Raw genomic sequence first — 15,191 nt, forward strand, 5'->3', positions numbered from 1 at the left:
AGTTAAAGGTTGGTCTAGCATATAGATGGAATTTGTGTAATTTGTGCTTTCCGTTAATCCGTTTGGCACAAAATTAAATTTGCGCAACTCAGATTTTTCATCAATGGAAGTTAATTCCCACGCGATGTCAATAGGAGCGTTGTAAAAAAGCTCTGTTCTACGCCCACAAGACGTTCTTTTTAATTAGTTGGGCAAGGCCAGGACATTGCTCAGTTCGATCTCGCTGCAAAAAACCTGGTCGGTACGGTGTTAAATTTCTTTAACACAAAATTTTGAATTTGTCTGGGTATTTTTGTTATCGCATCATTTATTCATTTTTGTTATTTTTTTGCTATACTCAGGATGCGAAAACTATTTTTTTATGTACAAATATTTATTTATAACATATAATGTATGCGTTTGATATTTACATAATAAACTTTCAAAAAGTGATCAATAACGCGGAACCTTGAAAAAAGGATTTTTTGCTTAGGCTTTACAAAGTTTCGCTGAGTTATAAAACCTAAAAAATTACTGTACTGATCGATAGGCCTTAGTGGACCAACGTCAATTTGACGTAACAAAAGTTAAACCAAACTCAGACAAAATTTAAATATTTTTTGGGAATGGAGAAGAAGAGATCGGTAACAACCTCGTCCCCAGAGATTTTTTCTACGCCAATGATATTACGATAGGTTAAAGGAGCCCTGAGGTCGAGGTTGGGTCGGTAACTAATGTTTAAGATGTTTTTGACTAACCTTCCTGGGGCATTTCAGCCTTTTTTGTTTAGCGGCACCCTAACATAAAAAACATAATAATTTTTGGGGAAGTTTGGTTGACAACACACTTTTATTGATCAAATATGAATTTGGAAAGACAGCCCTTTCACTGTAACTGTAAAGCATGGATTTACGCACATGGTATCTGCTTCCACTTGATGCGTTAAATTTTTGAAATGAACTCGAACGATCGATTTCGTAATTTTTTTCTATTCCGGGTACATAAAAATTTAAAACATTCTTTTCGTTGGAGACAAAGTGACGAATTCAGAAGTGAAAAATTTTGATCGAAGGATCGAAGAAATTTCTTATCAGAAGTCTGCCGTCATTTCGTTAGTTAAAAATTAGCGTTACTATATTTTCTGCTTTTAGCGATGAATACTATTACCTGAACAAGCTACATTTTAACATTTTTCATACACGAAGCACGAATACATAGACACCCATGAAACAATCAAACTGATAGTCATACTCAGCACGCCAATAAACACAATGGCTATGTCCATTGCGAACTCATACCATTTAAGATGCGCGCAGTAAATCTTCATGTGAAACAAAGCAGGAAAAATGAATTCCAATGTTATTCCAGTGATGCTTCCCACAAAAGCTAACAAGTAAGTAAATTTGGGAATAAAAGCCGCCATGAAGATTGTGATCAAAACTAGCCCTAAGCGGAGTGTCTGAACAGGACATTTATATATGTTGTCTCCAAAGCCTAACGGAACACAAGGCAAGTTTGATTTCTCAATGATGTCGAAACTAGTAAACATCGGTAATGTATATGAAGTAAATGCTAAAATGGCCGCCATTGCGTTTACAACCTGTCGGAAAATTCCCTCCGGTAAGTTATTCGTCACGACTTCGTCAAGATCTGGGTAAAATGTCACTGCAGCGACAAAACCGATGACGACGTTAAGTACAGTCATTGCTATAAAAGAATAATTTAACGTTGAACTAAATTTTTCGGGTTTCTTCATCGTACTTTCTATGAACGGTACGAAGGGTTGGGCTAAGTAACAGGAGACTAATATGCCCAACGCGGCTGGAAATTCTTGCGGTTCGAAGTTACTCATGTTTTGTATTTCCCACTCAGCAACACGTGTGAAACTATAGATCATTATGCTGACGAAAATTATCATTGCGCTCATGACGGTGATAATGCTGGTCCAAGCGACCTGCGACAAGTTTTTTAACAGCGTATTTGGTAATAACGCTATCCCGCCGATCATTGTCCATCCCCATAATGGCACACTGGCATCAGGAAATGACTTTGAGAACATTGCACCCACCAAAATAGGATACATTGTTGATACAAATACCAGCTCTATCACCATGGTGATCAGAACTAAAGATTTCCCGCCACTTTTCCAAAATGCTGTACCAATTTCAATGTAGCTGTTACGCACTCGAACTTTTTCGCCATCCCTTATTTCGTATAAACTACGCACTAAGACGTTACTGGTATAATTAGAAGCGACGGCAATGATCATTAGGCTTAACAATGACCACCACCCTCCAGACTTAAAGGTGTAGGGTATCGCCAAAATGGGCAGACCCTGTATAGTATTGCATATGTTCCAAAATGTTTCGCAGACTGTGGTCAGTTCCTCTGCTTCTGCTTCAACATTTTCACCTTCTTCGTTGTTAGATTTCTTATTATTGTCATTTGCTTCTATGGTGCCATCTTTTTCACCATGCGATTCCTCCGCAAGTTCTTCGGCAGAAACTAACGGAGTTTTCTCCTCTTCGGACATCCTTAATTTTTATTTTTTATTTCTTCATATTGATCTTACCAAATAAACTTTATTTTGATATTTCATATCAACATTTAGAACACATTTCATGGTATTTAATTAATTGTTCACCAGAGCATGTATCGGTATTGAGTTATAATGTTCAGCGAAGTGTATATGTGAGTTAGGTTCGACCCATTTTCGGTATAATAGCGGTTTCGGTTTTATCGGCTTCTTTATTACCATGAGGTTTATCGTCGTTGCCATAGCTACCTAACGCTTATTTGTTAGAAGCGAACTAAATCCCGTAAAAAAAGAAAAAAAAAATTAATTTACAAGTAATTAATCTGTCCAAAATTAGTGTTGAAGAAAAATTGCGCATGAAACAGGAAACTTCGTAAAATGTAGTTTAAAGCTAATATTTACGAATTAAACGATTTCAACTTTTTGCGGGAATTAAAAGTTTGCGGTGACCTGATTTGCTAATAAATGATTCTGGCGAAAGCCGCAAGGGTGGGTTTTCAAAACGTTTTTAACAAAATTTGCTTTTTTCTGCATTAATGGCTCTAGCATCTAATATATAGCGGTACAATTAGTGAATTTTCGCGAAGTATATCTATCAAAAACTGTCACGGGAATTTATTTTAAACTAAATGCTCAAAATTTGAATTCTGCGAAATTGACAAAAAAACGCCAAATTTGGAAAAAAGTTCTCCCCCAAAAAGTTATTTTGTTAAATTTTTTTATGATTTATGATAGCAATGGAAATGTCGGTTTTCCTTAAGCATTCGTGAGAATCTGTTAAAAAGGAGTCTAATTTTCTATTGTCATTAAATTTTGTCGACCAGGTGACTCTCAGATATGAGAGAAACTCCTGCAGCTTTCTCAGTCTTAAATAAACCGGAGCATTTCACAATAGGACCAATTTAAATTTTCTTATTTTTTTTTATTTGTAAATTTCTTTGCAAAAAGCACAGGGCTTATCAGGCAGAGGAACATTAAATTTTCCCAAAGGCTAAGGACTGAGGCTTTTAGCATGTTAATCTACACAAAATTGCGCTTCTAATGGCACTATGTATCAGAATTTATTCCAGGGGAAAACACCAGCTGATCAATTCTTGATAGATTTCGTTTCGAAAAATTGATAATAAAATAACATCAACGTTTCGCGAAAATGTATTTCTTTAATTTTAAAAATATATCTTATTTACACCAACGTGTGATTCATGGATTGAAATCCCAAAAATGAACGATTCATTGAAGTTGTTCGATGACGTAGGGAACTAAAAAAAAAATAATGTACTGCATTGCCACAAACTCTCACAATTCTGATGTGAACAAATTTGCGGGCAACAAAACTAGAAGTTAAAGGACTACATTGTCAAAAATAAAAATAAAAAACTTTTAATTATAATTTGAGCCTAAATATGTCTATAAGCATTATGCTTAAAAAATATATTACATGTACCTAAAATTAAAAATTTGTGCGGCCTAAAATTCTTTTTCATCGCCTTTTTGACCCTCCCCCCTACTTTGGTCCTGACTTACCAATTTTCAATGTGAGGACTATACCAACAAAGAGCAGAAACTGTTGTTTTGTTTGTTGCCGAGCTTTCTTCTTTTCTACCTCTTTTTCTGCAGGAGTTCCTTCTTTGCCAGGAATTCGAAACATATTTATTTATTTATTCTATGCTATAATAAATCCTAAAAGAAAAGATTTAAAGATACTTTTAAACCTATTTAAAAGTATTTCTCAATCAAGTACACAGAAATTTGTACATGGCAAACTGAATTACAAAGCAAACGCGTTAATTAGGATTTTTTTTTAAATTACTGATTTAACTTGAAATTACAACAAATCCGGTTTAATGGCTGCTAACAAATAAATTTTATCAATGGCTACATATTGTTATATCTTGTAGCAAACATAAAGACATCCATGCTTTTCTAGCTTCACTAATTTCAAGGAGTTTAACCTGTCAATTATTTCTAGGAGAGACTGCAAAGACAGTTCTAGAGTGTTTAAAAGCCCCTATTCGACGTACAGAAACCTACTGAAATTTTTGCCCAACTAGGCAACAGGTAAGACTGTTGCCTAGTTAATTCAACGTACAATCTCTGAAATGTAAGTCAAGCTCTCAACTGAGCTAAGGGGACTGACATGATTTAACTCCAGTTTATTATGTGAATACTGCAGAGACAAATTACTTGTTTGTTTTGAACATGGCAAAACTAGTGATTTTATGTCTCCTAAAGGTTATTATGTGATATCTTACTCAACCTAATAAGGGCCTTGTAGATGGCAATGAGCGTTGTGCTTTAAGTCTCAACAGCATGGTGCCCGCAACAAAAAGCTTATGTCATGATGCTGCAATATGACTTCTTTTACCCTGATAATAGCCAAACACACTGCCAACATTTCCAGAAAAGCAGAACTAGCAACATTTTTGCTTCATTAGAGGATTAAACAAGAATTCTTGGTCAATCTTGTGAATTACATTGTGTATAATGTGAGAAAAGTTAGTTAGCTAGCTGAATTATAATTAGTCAATGACAATGACTAAACAAATAATTGATGGTATTGGTGAAGTAACTAAAGGTATATATAATTACATAATTCAGACATTGTTTTATTGTGCATAAAAGAACCTAGGAAAAATTAGGGTGACGTCTGTACTTATATTGCCACACTAATTAGAAATAGGCTGATAAAAATTTCAATCTGGGCACAACTCTTTTCGCAATTTCGAAGTATGTTTCTTGTTTTTCATGAAAACGATGAAAACTGGTTTTTCAGTGTGTCATTAGTGTGTCAAAATTTAATCCAAAATACAACAACAAGACTTTCATCATTTTGAAAATGTATGCTGCTAACAAAACCACGTCGTATTCAATCCACTTTATTCAGTTGAACTGTACCTGTCACACTGTTAGTATAAGAATACAAAATACAACTCAGTGATTTGTTAAGCCTATTCCTATGGTAATGATTGACGTTTGGCTTTATTTGCAATTTTTAGTTGGTGGAAACGAGTCCTTCTGGGACAAAATCCTAAGAAAATTTTGTGATAGAATGCATATGCATATTAGTGGCGCCGTAGATTAGTGGTTATAGCTCTCGTACTCTGTGCGGGAGACCGGGGTTCGATTCCTCTTGACGGCGATTCAACATGGGCGAGTGAATGTTACCATAGCCCCGGGTTAACCCAAGCCATGTGAGGGAAATTGGGAAGATGGCACACTGTGTGGGCCGTTGGATGTTGCCGGGAGTTGTCTAGTAGAGCGCGGGCTCTAATTGGGTCTGCGTAGCTCAAAATGAGCATTAAATACTCTAGGACTCTCCATCTACGCCATGGCCCCTCCTGGAAATAATAGACAGGGTATATCCCTCGATATTTGTGAGGCTAGCCATGTAAAATATGCACATCTATCTATCTATCTAAGGTTTGACCGTGAAAAGTCCACTTTGTTCTCCATCGGATAGCAACGAAGGAGAACATTCTGACCGCAAGAATACATGATAGCAGCCTCACAAAGGTTCCTTTAGAAGTTATTTTACTCACCCAAAACGCCTATACTTTTTACGGTGTATGTGGCTTATCAGCACCCTTGTTGATAAAATTACACAGGGCAGGATAAAAGTTTTTTGTTGCTTCTGAAAAAAGGGACTCTAATGAAAGCACTATTTTGTGCAGTTCTAGCTTAATAGCTGTAGTACAAGTGAGAGTAGTTTTACGACTATTAACTTATAAAATGCAAGAATTTAAAAATAAGTATTTAGCTCCCTAGCTACATCATTAAAGCTATTACGACAAGCCAGACCATCGGGAAGGGAAGACCAACAAAATGCAAGCAGTTTTAGTCATGGCCATACACGGAATGTTCTGTTCTTGATTGACTTTAAATTGTGATGCATTTATAAATTGCGGCCTTTGGATCAACGCCATAAACCGTTCTGAGTTTAATTTCATATAAAATATAAGTAGTCCTTCTACTTACTGTTAACAAGTTTCGAAACAACTGGGACAAAGAAAAACAAACCTTTTCTTGAAGATAAATTCACGTGGGCTGCAGTGACATTTAAGCATATTAAACGAGACAATATTACAAAGCTTTAAATTAACATAACAAAAGAATCTCGATTAATATTTTTTATGGCAGTCAAATCTTCAGAGACAACAAAGAAACCGAGACAAGATAAGTTTTGCTCGATCAGTGTTATTTTTGTCTTGATGGTACCAAACACACAGGTTGTGTGCTGTGAAATCGGTGTCTACTATTTTATGTGTCTAAAAACAATAGACACGGGAATGTGTCTTATATGCATCCGTTGAGATGATATCTAGCATGCTTAAGTATGGTGTTTACAAGTATAAACTTTAAAGCCGTTAAGGTAAACAGTGGCAAATTCTCGAAGAAATCACAGCAGCGTTTATATCATTCAGTCATTTATAAGGGTAAAGCCTAATTCTTATTGATAAATATAACTTCTTGATAATTTTTTATAACCTTTTAATAATTTTCTTGTCATAATAGTTAAGAAAGCTAAGCTGAAATTAATTTGTTCGAGGCATAGCTAAGGGTATAAGTTTTTTTAGCTGGGTTATTTTACAGCTAGCTAGCTTAAAAGTAGTTAGCTAGCTAGCTAGCCAAAAAAGGATAGATAGCGTGCCAGTGATATGAAGAATTTCGAAAGCCAACAAAACTTAGTTAGCCATCTAGCTAGCTATAGATAATGTTTTTCTGCACAAGATTTCATATTCAAAATTGTTAGCTATGTATTATATAGCTACCTCCTCTTCAAGAAGAATGTTTTATAGTAACTACATAACAATGTTTGAGTCTGTTATTAGCTTGTTGATTGATTATTCCATGTTGTTGACTGTGTTGAAAATCACTATCTCTCCATCATCACTTGTTCTGTTTTCTGTTTGTGTTGACAGATTTCTTTGTTTAAAGTTTTGGTAGTAATTTCTTTCGGTTACTGGTATGCTGGCCAAAATCAGATATTATGTGACCTATCCTACATTGTGCTCCATTTACCATGCCATCTTTTACAGTCATCTCACATACGTATGTATATACAACTGTCACATTTGGGGTTTTATCATCCTTGAAATAAAAAACAGAATTCAATCTCTTTAAAACAAGGCATTCAGGATTATTCACTTCAAAAAATGTTGGGAATGTACTGGTCCATTTTACCTTGAATCTAATATTCTTCCACTGAGCTGAAGTATGAAACTGAAAAATTGTTTTTTTAGCTTTTGACCATTATAAAAACAATATTCCATCTGTGATTCAAAGTTTATGCTCTCCTGTTAGATATAGACATGCACACTGTACAAAATCATCGCATTTTAAATTGTGTATTCATTCCTCGTGTCAACACCATAACTTAAGGATCATACAGTGCTAAAACTAGGATTGCAAAATTATTACTAGGGTTATATACATTACCTATTGAAAATTGTTTGAGAAAACACTAACAATGCATGTTTCAAATTTACGTCTAGGATTAACGCTGCATCTGAAGAATCCATAAATTATATATATATTAATTTTCGAATCCTTAGTGTCAAAATTTTGGAAAATGTTTATTATATAATACAGTGGTAGTTCTATTTCTTTTAATGAAATTGAGATAAATCCCCTGTTTTTTTTAAAAAACTTTGGTGGTGAAAAGTATTTGTTTCCTCCCTCCAGTGTGACGGCATTCTGGCTTTATAAAATGTTTTTCTTAGCACTTACTTTTATTAAGATTATTCCCTTACTATCAATATTTTTTTAGATATCACATCAAAGAATTTTGCTGGGATGTACATGGAAGTACTCTTTTTTAAACAGAGTACTTCTGAAATGGAGAGTTTGGAGCATACGTTAGCCGATAACTTGCCATGTTCCTCTGGAGTGACGGAATTAACGTTCGATGTTAACATTTATAACTATAATAATTATTAATAATGACATTAACACGGACACTTTATAATTCTATCTATATGAAATATATTTCCCAATAAAATTCACGTAATCGATGGTTATGCATTTTTTTTCCTTTTTAGTTTTTTTTGTTTAAAAAATTTGGCGCTTAAAATACCTTTCCGCAATCGTTCTGTTTCTTAAAAAAAATATGTACTTGTGGATGCACGCTATCACAAGGCTAAAATTTCATGAAATTTGAAGCAACTATTAAGCAACAAGCCAGCCTCGGATGGATAAGTCAGAATTAAACTTTAAACAGCAAAATACGACAAATTAATCATGGACTTCTGTAGCATATTTACATGTAAGGTTCCACATAGAGAGAGAATAGTTCCCTAGCTCTGTTCTTTCCTTTACGCTTACACCAGATTCTTAACAGAAGAGAAAAAGTCCGATATAAACGTGATGGAAAGAAGTCCTAGAAACGAGGTTGGAAATAATTGCTTACGTCGCTTTTGGGATATTTAAGCAACAGATAAGCATTAAACGAGACTGAAAGTTTTAAAAAATTAAGCAACAGCGAGGCTGGACCGAAAATTAGCGTTGCTTATAAGAAACGTGTATTTTTACACTAAATTTCGCGTACTACCGAACTTTTTTTGCTCGGTGCGAAGATTTGTACGAAGAAGCTAGTTTTACATTATTTACATACTAAAGTCATATTATTTTCATCAAACTCGTCCAATCGCAAAAAAGGTTATCTCTATATTTGTCTAACATATCAAGCGGATGCTTAATTTGGCGCTCTTTACACTACCAGAAAAAAATTTCTCCATGTCATTTCTAACAGTTCCATTTCCTACAATTTTCTTCGTCTTCCTAACTAATTATCCACTTTAAAAAACACAGTTTTATTTTAAATTCAGGGCTAAATTCTTCATAACTTATCTTCGGATTAAAAAGTCTAAAAAGTCTATATTATAAATTAATCGAAACCGTTCAAATTAAGGCACAATTTTATCGATATCGTATTCTTGAATTTGTAACCATAGGTTCTTACTGACGAAACTCTGTTTAAATTAATCAGTATGTAGTTCTGAAAGATATGAGACGGCCAACACTTAATGGCAGCAATGTTAGCATTTAAAAAAAAACGTGATTGCTGAGTTTGAGAAGTCGACAAAATCGGTGTGTATGGATTGATCAACAGTAAGAGGTCTTCAGCAAATATATAATACAGATCAGAAAGATATCGTAATTATAAGATAAAACCTTGCATGGATTAGTTACTATGTATCCGTATAAACGATATGAGACGACAGGAATATTTAACAGAAGAAACGGTTGAAGCACAAAAAAAAAGAAAGAAAATATAGATTTCTGTGTCGGTGTCAGTAAAATCTACGAAATGCTGTGTATGGATTGCCAATAGCAAGAACTCTTATAACGTCAGCAACATCTATATTGCAAAAAGATATTGTAATTCGGAGTTGGTAACGTGTACGGAAGAAACTTTATATGGATTAATCACCACTGTGTTGGTTAAAGCGTATATTTTTACAACACTAATACCTAAGGATACATGAAACATCCAAATGTTCTTCAAAACAATTGTTAAAATTTTATCACACACAGTGTGAAGGTAAAATAGTTCAAATAAATTCGGGACTCGACCTTAAAAGCTCAAAATCAAGATAGTGTTATAGCACTCAGATGGACTAGATTTGAATAGTGTGAATTTTATGCGATATAAGCTTTAAATGTCTGTACCTTTTGGGCTCGAGTGTCGGCAACTCGAAAAGGGTGTTCAATTATTTTCAACGTCTTACCAGTTTATTATTGTATGACAGAAATACCACTATTTAATATGAAATTTAAAATAGGCAGCATTCTCAACATAGGTAGTACGTGTTTCACGTATCATTAATAGAAGCAACGTTTGCATTGCATTGCAAAAAATGAGTCGATAGGTGGACGCGGCGTTTACATGATAAAACCTTCGCCCTCGTGTGAAATCTCCAATGTATGGATTTTCTTTTAGACAGACAAAGAAGTGAAGAGTTTCTCTTTGGAGTATAATCTGAAATTTTGAGCAACAAAGTTAAAAATATTATAGGAATTATTACAGTGTTTTTTCTTCCTCCTCCTCGTCATCAATAAAAATGAAATTTCGAGTTTTTTAATTCCATTTTCGATATTTGCCAGTTCAGATTCGTCAGTTGTAATATCTGGTTCATAATTCTCTTTGATTAGTTCACGAATGTGCTTTAAAATGCCTCTATTAGGTCGGTTTGAAGAGCAGAAGTGTCTCCTGATTTATGGTGTGTTTAAGGAACAAACCACTAAAAATATTTAGATCTGGAACACTATATTCATGTGTGTGTTCCTGCAAATTTGACCCACAAAGTTGCTATCAAATATGGTACACAGAAGATATCCAAAAACGTACGTGTTTGTCCAGGATGAAACATATCCATGCCCGTTAACTTGAAATTAATATGCATTTAAATCAGCCAAAAATGAAAAGCCTTTGCAAGTTAAAAGATTTCGGATTCTTGTTGGTGTGTAATTTTGTACTACAGAACTTCTACACAACTTTTATTCCTACTTTAATTGACTATAACTCAAGAACAAAAAGCAACTAAATGCTCACTTCAGGCTTATTTGAAAAAAAAAGTCCTAAACTTTTTTTTTGGCCTCCACAAATTTGCGTCTTGGCGTTCGTCGCCTCCTGCCAGGGGGGGGGGGGCACTGCCCCCTGGACCCCCCCGGACCTGTTGACTTTAGTTGACTTTAGTTTAACGTAAGAACGGATTGCGAGCATTGGATGTGTAGCAAATGCATTTGGGCGCACGCTAAGTAGGTGTGCCGTGACACAAAACTGTGTTTGGGTGAATTTGTGTGCTTTGGTGGCCCGTGACATGATCAACAATCTTGGACTTGGCAAAATTTGCGGAGAGATTATTTGAATGAATTATTGATTTTGTAGGGCCGCACATCAAAGCGCTTTTAGACTCCGACTTTCTTTTCAAAGGGCAGTGTTTTGTACTACCAGATTTGAGCAAAACCAGTTTGTTGAAATTGCTTGTGTGACGCAGCTGGGGGCGGGCCTGTAAAACGTCCGTGGCTATGCCGTATATATACGGGATCCGCACCACAAGGGTTAAATTTGGGCGCTAGTCTTTCTGTTATTTCGTGAGAACTAATAATAGATTAGTTTTCATGAAATGAGATCAAAAATAGTCTTTTTGTGGACACGGGGGAATTCAAGCGCGTCTCTGGATATGAAAACCCGGGGCATTATGACAGATCAGCACTAATCGAAACGGGATCGATTCATTTTTTGGTTTTCGCCTTTGGATGTTGCGATGAATACCATACTCTGTTGCTTCCAAAGCTTGTAGGTTATAATATTCCTTTTCTTTTGCCAATGTGAACAAAGCAGTGTTGAATTTAAGTTTATCAAATTCATTTTCTTGACACTCATTACTTCCACTGCTTTGTATTGGAGCTGCGACTGCTGTTGATACACCTCCAAGGTTAATGGCTTAAGAAAGATTGAATGATCTAAAAAAATTGAAATACTTTCAAAATGTTTTATCAAAAAGGAGTCTCATGCACAAGGAAGAACCCTTTTTACGAGTAGTTCTCAAATCTGGAAACTTTTGTGCCATTGCTCTTTTCGAAAAGAGGTTATGTTTAAAACAAATGGTTATAAATAAGCAATGCAACAACCTTCTATTTAAACAAATAAAGTGGTCTATATTATTAATGATGAAAAAGGAAAAAAATAGTCTATTTGGTTAATTTTTAGTGATTTGAAGGTTTAGGCTAGACTTTTTTTTGTGACTGACTATATTTTATAGTCTACCTAGAAAAGGTTTTGCTAAATTACAAAAAGTTTCTCAGTTAAGAGTAAGTTATTTTTTCAAAACATTTTTATTTTGAACTCAAACTTTAAGGCACAATTTTCACTCTGATTGTCTAGTTGGTAAGACACCTTAATGGTAATCCAGGTTCGAATCCTGGTCAGAGAAATTGTTGCCACATGAATAATTCTTAAATGTATTAACATTAAAGGACATTCTTAATTTTGGTATTTTCGCAGATAATTTTTGTCTACTTAGGTGTCAATTCTGCAAATAACTATTTGACTTAGACCTTGTTTCCTCAAAGTTTGATCTTTTTTGAATCATCATAATATTACCACATGATCAGCCACTTTATTGATATTTTAAACAAATGTGTCAATTCTGCAAATATTTGACTTTGGTCTTGTTTCCTCAAAAGATTATTTTTTAAGTTTGCACATCATAATATCAGATGATCAGTCAAAAAACAGATATTACTATAAATTTGACACTGGAGACACACATAAACACTCAGTCACAATGTGTGGGGTTCACAATTTCAAACATCTCCCACTTTTATTTAGTAAAACGAAAGTGTAGTGAAGCCTTTACATTTACATTTTATTGAATATCACAGCCTTGCCTTGTTTCCTCAAAACATTATTTTTTAAGTTTAGACTTATTTTTAATAATCATAATATCAGCAGAAGATTAATAAGATACTGGAGACACAGATCGAGAGAGCTGCTGTATGCAAACCCTTGCAAAATTTCAGATTGCATTGTTAAGACTAAAAGGGAAAAGCCCATCTAACAAAGGTGTTTTATAAGATAACTGCCTAATACAACCCCTTTTTTAAGTTCTCAGAGTGCCTGTCTTATACTGATTTGACTGTATGCTAAACGTCACTTCAATGTTTAGATCTTAATCCCTATCCTCCCTGCTCTAAAGATCAAAATCAAAAAAGTTATATTTTAGTATTGCCAATTACTAAAATTACAAGCATACACTTCTAAAAAGCACTTTAAAGACAAATTATTTCAAAATACTTTTTTCATGGGGATGGCATAAGATTATACTAAATCAATGTCAAGGATTTAACCCTTTCCTATCTGCATACTTTTCGATTTGTGAGTCATCCCTTATGGAACAACAGATACACAATTTTTATAAAAGACATTGCAGTGAAACTGAAAATTTCAAAAAGTAAATTTATAATTTGACAGGAATCTTGCTGAAAAGCAATTTAAGGGTAGAAAACAGGGGTCCGACTCTTTTTTAATTTCATTTAAAATAATAATAAGATTTAAAAAAATCAAGTTGTTTGTAATTTATTTATTTTTTTATTAAAACTAGGTTAATTTATTTGTCTTTACTGTTAAGTAATATATAAACTTGTTTTTTGAAAAGGGTTGGTGGTCAATGGTTGTGGCCAAAAGCTTAAAAAAAATAGATCCATGACTCGATTTTTTCATATTTCCTAATTTTTAAAATTTCAGAAAATACCCTTTAAATTTTAAAAAAAATATCTAGGCTAAACCCAAAAAGGCTATGTTTCTTATAAAAAAATGTGTGTACACTTAAATTAAAATTACAAAAACCAAGTCTTTTACCTTCAGATTTGGATTTACCAACATCTTCAGAAGCAGCTAAACGTGTTTCCTGTACGTTATTTACTTCCATTTTAAATGTGGTGACAGGAATGAATTGAACAGATTAAATAATAAAATTATTTTGAAAATTACTCATATAAACTACTTATTTTACGGATTTCTCACAACAACTGAACCAATGATATACCTGTATAACTGTGGAATATTAATAAAACCATGTCAGAAACTTATAAGTAATAAAGAAGAATTGAACTCCTTATTAGGCCATATCCATGATAGATAAAATTTGGTTGGTTAGTCATTGTGAAATATTCTTATTTTATTTGCTATTGGTTGCTTCACAAGAATTACAGGTTATAGATACCTTAAACAAATGAAACCTTAAAAAAAATCTAGTGACTCAGAAATACTGAAAACAAATAATTCATTGAAACAGGTGACTTGAAAGTTTGTATCTTGTTGACTATAGAAATTTGCAGATATCAACAAGAATGTATAATATGGAATAAACAATACCTTCATTGAAACTTAGCATAATAATTGTTCTATTCTGGTTAAACTTTACTAAAACTAAATTAACTAATAAATTCTGTAAAATACTAAACTTTGAGGGGGTTGTCGTCACGTGTGTACATGTGTTCAAAAAATAGCTATATCATAAATAACTTACCATAGCTTTATATAGCTAGCTAAATTTTTCCATGTGTAATTTTTGGTACCATACATCTTCTAGTTCACATTAAAGTTTTGAGTCATCTTAACAAGGCTCCTTTTCCTTGTTTTAGCATCCCACTTACACTTTATAAATTTGTATCCATCAGGGTTTCACATAAAATTCCATGACAGAAAGAATATTGCACGTGGTGTACCTATATTAAGAAAGAGAGAAGACATTTAATTCATGTTTAGCTATAATAGCTACATTTTAGCAGTCATGTCATGGTGTCTGTTTATGTGTGTGTGTGTTATTTGTTTGTTGTTGTTGTTGTTGTTGTGTTTTTTTTTTTTTTGGGGGGGGGATCTAATCATAATGTAGCTGTAGCTAGTTAGCTTAACTCTGGGTAAACTCGATTTTTTTCAAAGCTATATAATTCTAGCATTTCACTTCTACGAAACTTCTAGCTGGAATAACCTGCATTACACAGATCTGATTATTGTGAGCTGGTTTCTGGAGATATATCTCTGCGGCCTGTTGATTTGATTATTGTTCATCTTTGGAAAATACATGGCCCACTGGCAAGATAAATTTCACTGGATGTAATTAAGATTTGGACACGAAAAATTTTAGACACCGATTTCACGGTACAGGTTGTG

At 33.9% G+C, this 15,191-nt stretch overlaps 2 protein-coding genes across 3 annotated transcripts; both read right to left on the reverse strand.

Moving 5' to 3' along the window:
- Positions 1-354: 354 nt before the first annotated feature.
- LOC130655122 (vesicular inhibitory amino acid transporter-like) lies at positions 355-6,594 on the reverse strand. 2 transcript variants are annotated; one of them, XM_057457820.1, is made up of 3 exons: positions 6,533-6,594; positions 4,040-4,195; positions 355-3,774 (listed from the first exon to the last, which is right to left on the reverse strand). In XM_057457820.1, the coding sequence occupies exon 3, from the start codon at positions 2,510-2,512 to the stop codon at positions 1,163-1,165; it is 1,350 nt and encodes a 449-aa protein (XP_057313803.1). In that variant the 5' UTR covers positions 2,513-3,774; positions 4,040-4,195; positions 6,533-6,594; the 3' UTR covers positions 355-1,162. The 2 variants fall into 2 exon arrangements, with proteins under 2 accessions (XP_057313803.1, XP_057313804.1); XM_057457821.1 differs by having other exon boundaries at positions 6,491-6,565.
- Positions 6,595-9,314: 2,720 nt separating this feature from the next.
- LOC130655328 (uncharacterized) lies at positions 9,315-15,191 on the reverse strand. The gene is made up of 2 exons (XM_057458070.1): positions 13,878-15,191; positions 9,315-11,980 (listed from the first exon to the last, which is right to left on the reverse strand). Exons 1-2 carry the CDS (start codon positions 13,945-13,947, stop codon positions 11,730-11,732), a joined length of 321 nt encoding a protein of 106 aa, XP_057314053.1. The 5' UTR covers positions 13,948-15,191; the 3' UTR covers positions 9,315-11,729.

This window comes from Hydractinia symbiolongicarpus, chromosome 8, assembly GCF_029227915.1.
Source record: "Hydractinia symbiolongicarpus strain clone_291-10 chromosome 8, HSymV2.1, whole genome shotgun sequence".
Taxonomy (NCBI): Eukaryota; Metazoa; Cnidaria; class Hydrozoa; order Anthoathecata; family Hydractiniidae; genus Hydractinia; species Hydractinia symbiolongicarpus.

Excerpts from the sequence above, each read along its gene's own strand:
- LOC130655328 (XM_057458070.1), bottom strand. The coding sequence starts at position 13,947 with ATGGAAGTAAATAACGTACAGGAAACACGTTTAGCTGCTTCTGAAGAT. Across the intron at positions 11,981-13,877 it reads TGGTAAATCCAAATCTGAAG|ATCATTCAATCTTTCTTAAG; the intron begins GTAAAAGACTTG and ends CAATTTTTTTAG.
- LOC130655122 (XM_057457820.1), bottom strand. The coding sequence starts at position 2,512 with ATGTCCGAAGAGGAGAAAACTCCGTTAGTTTCTGCCGAAGAACTTGCG.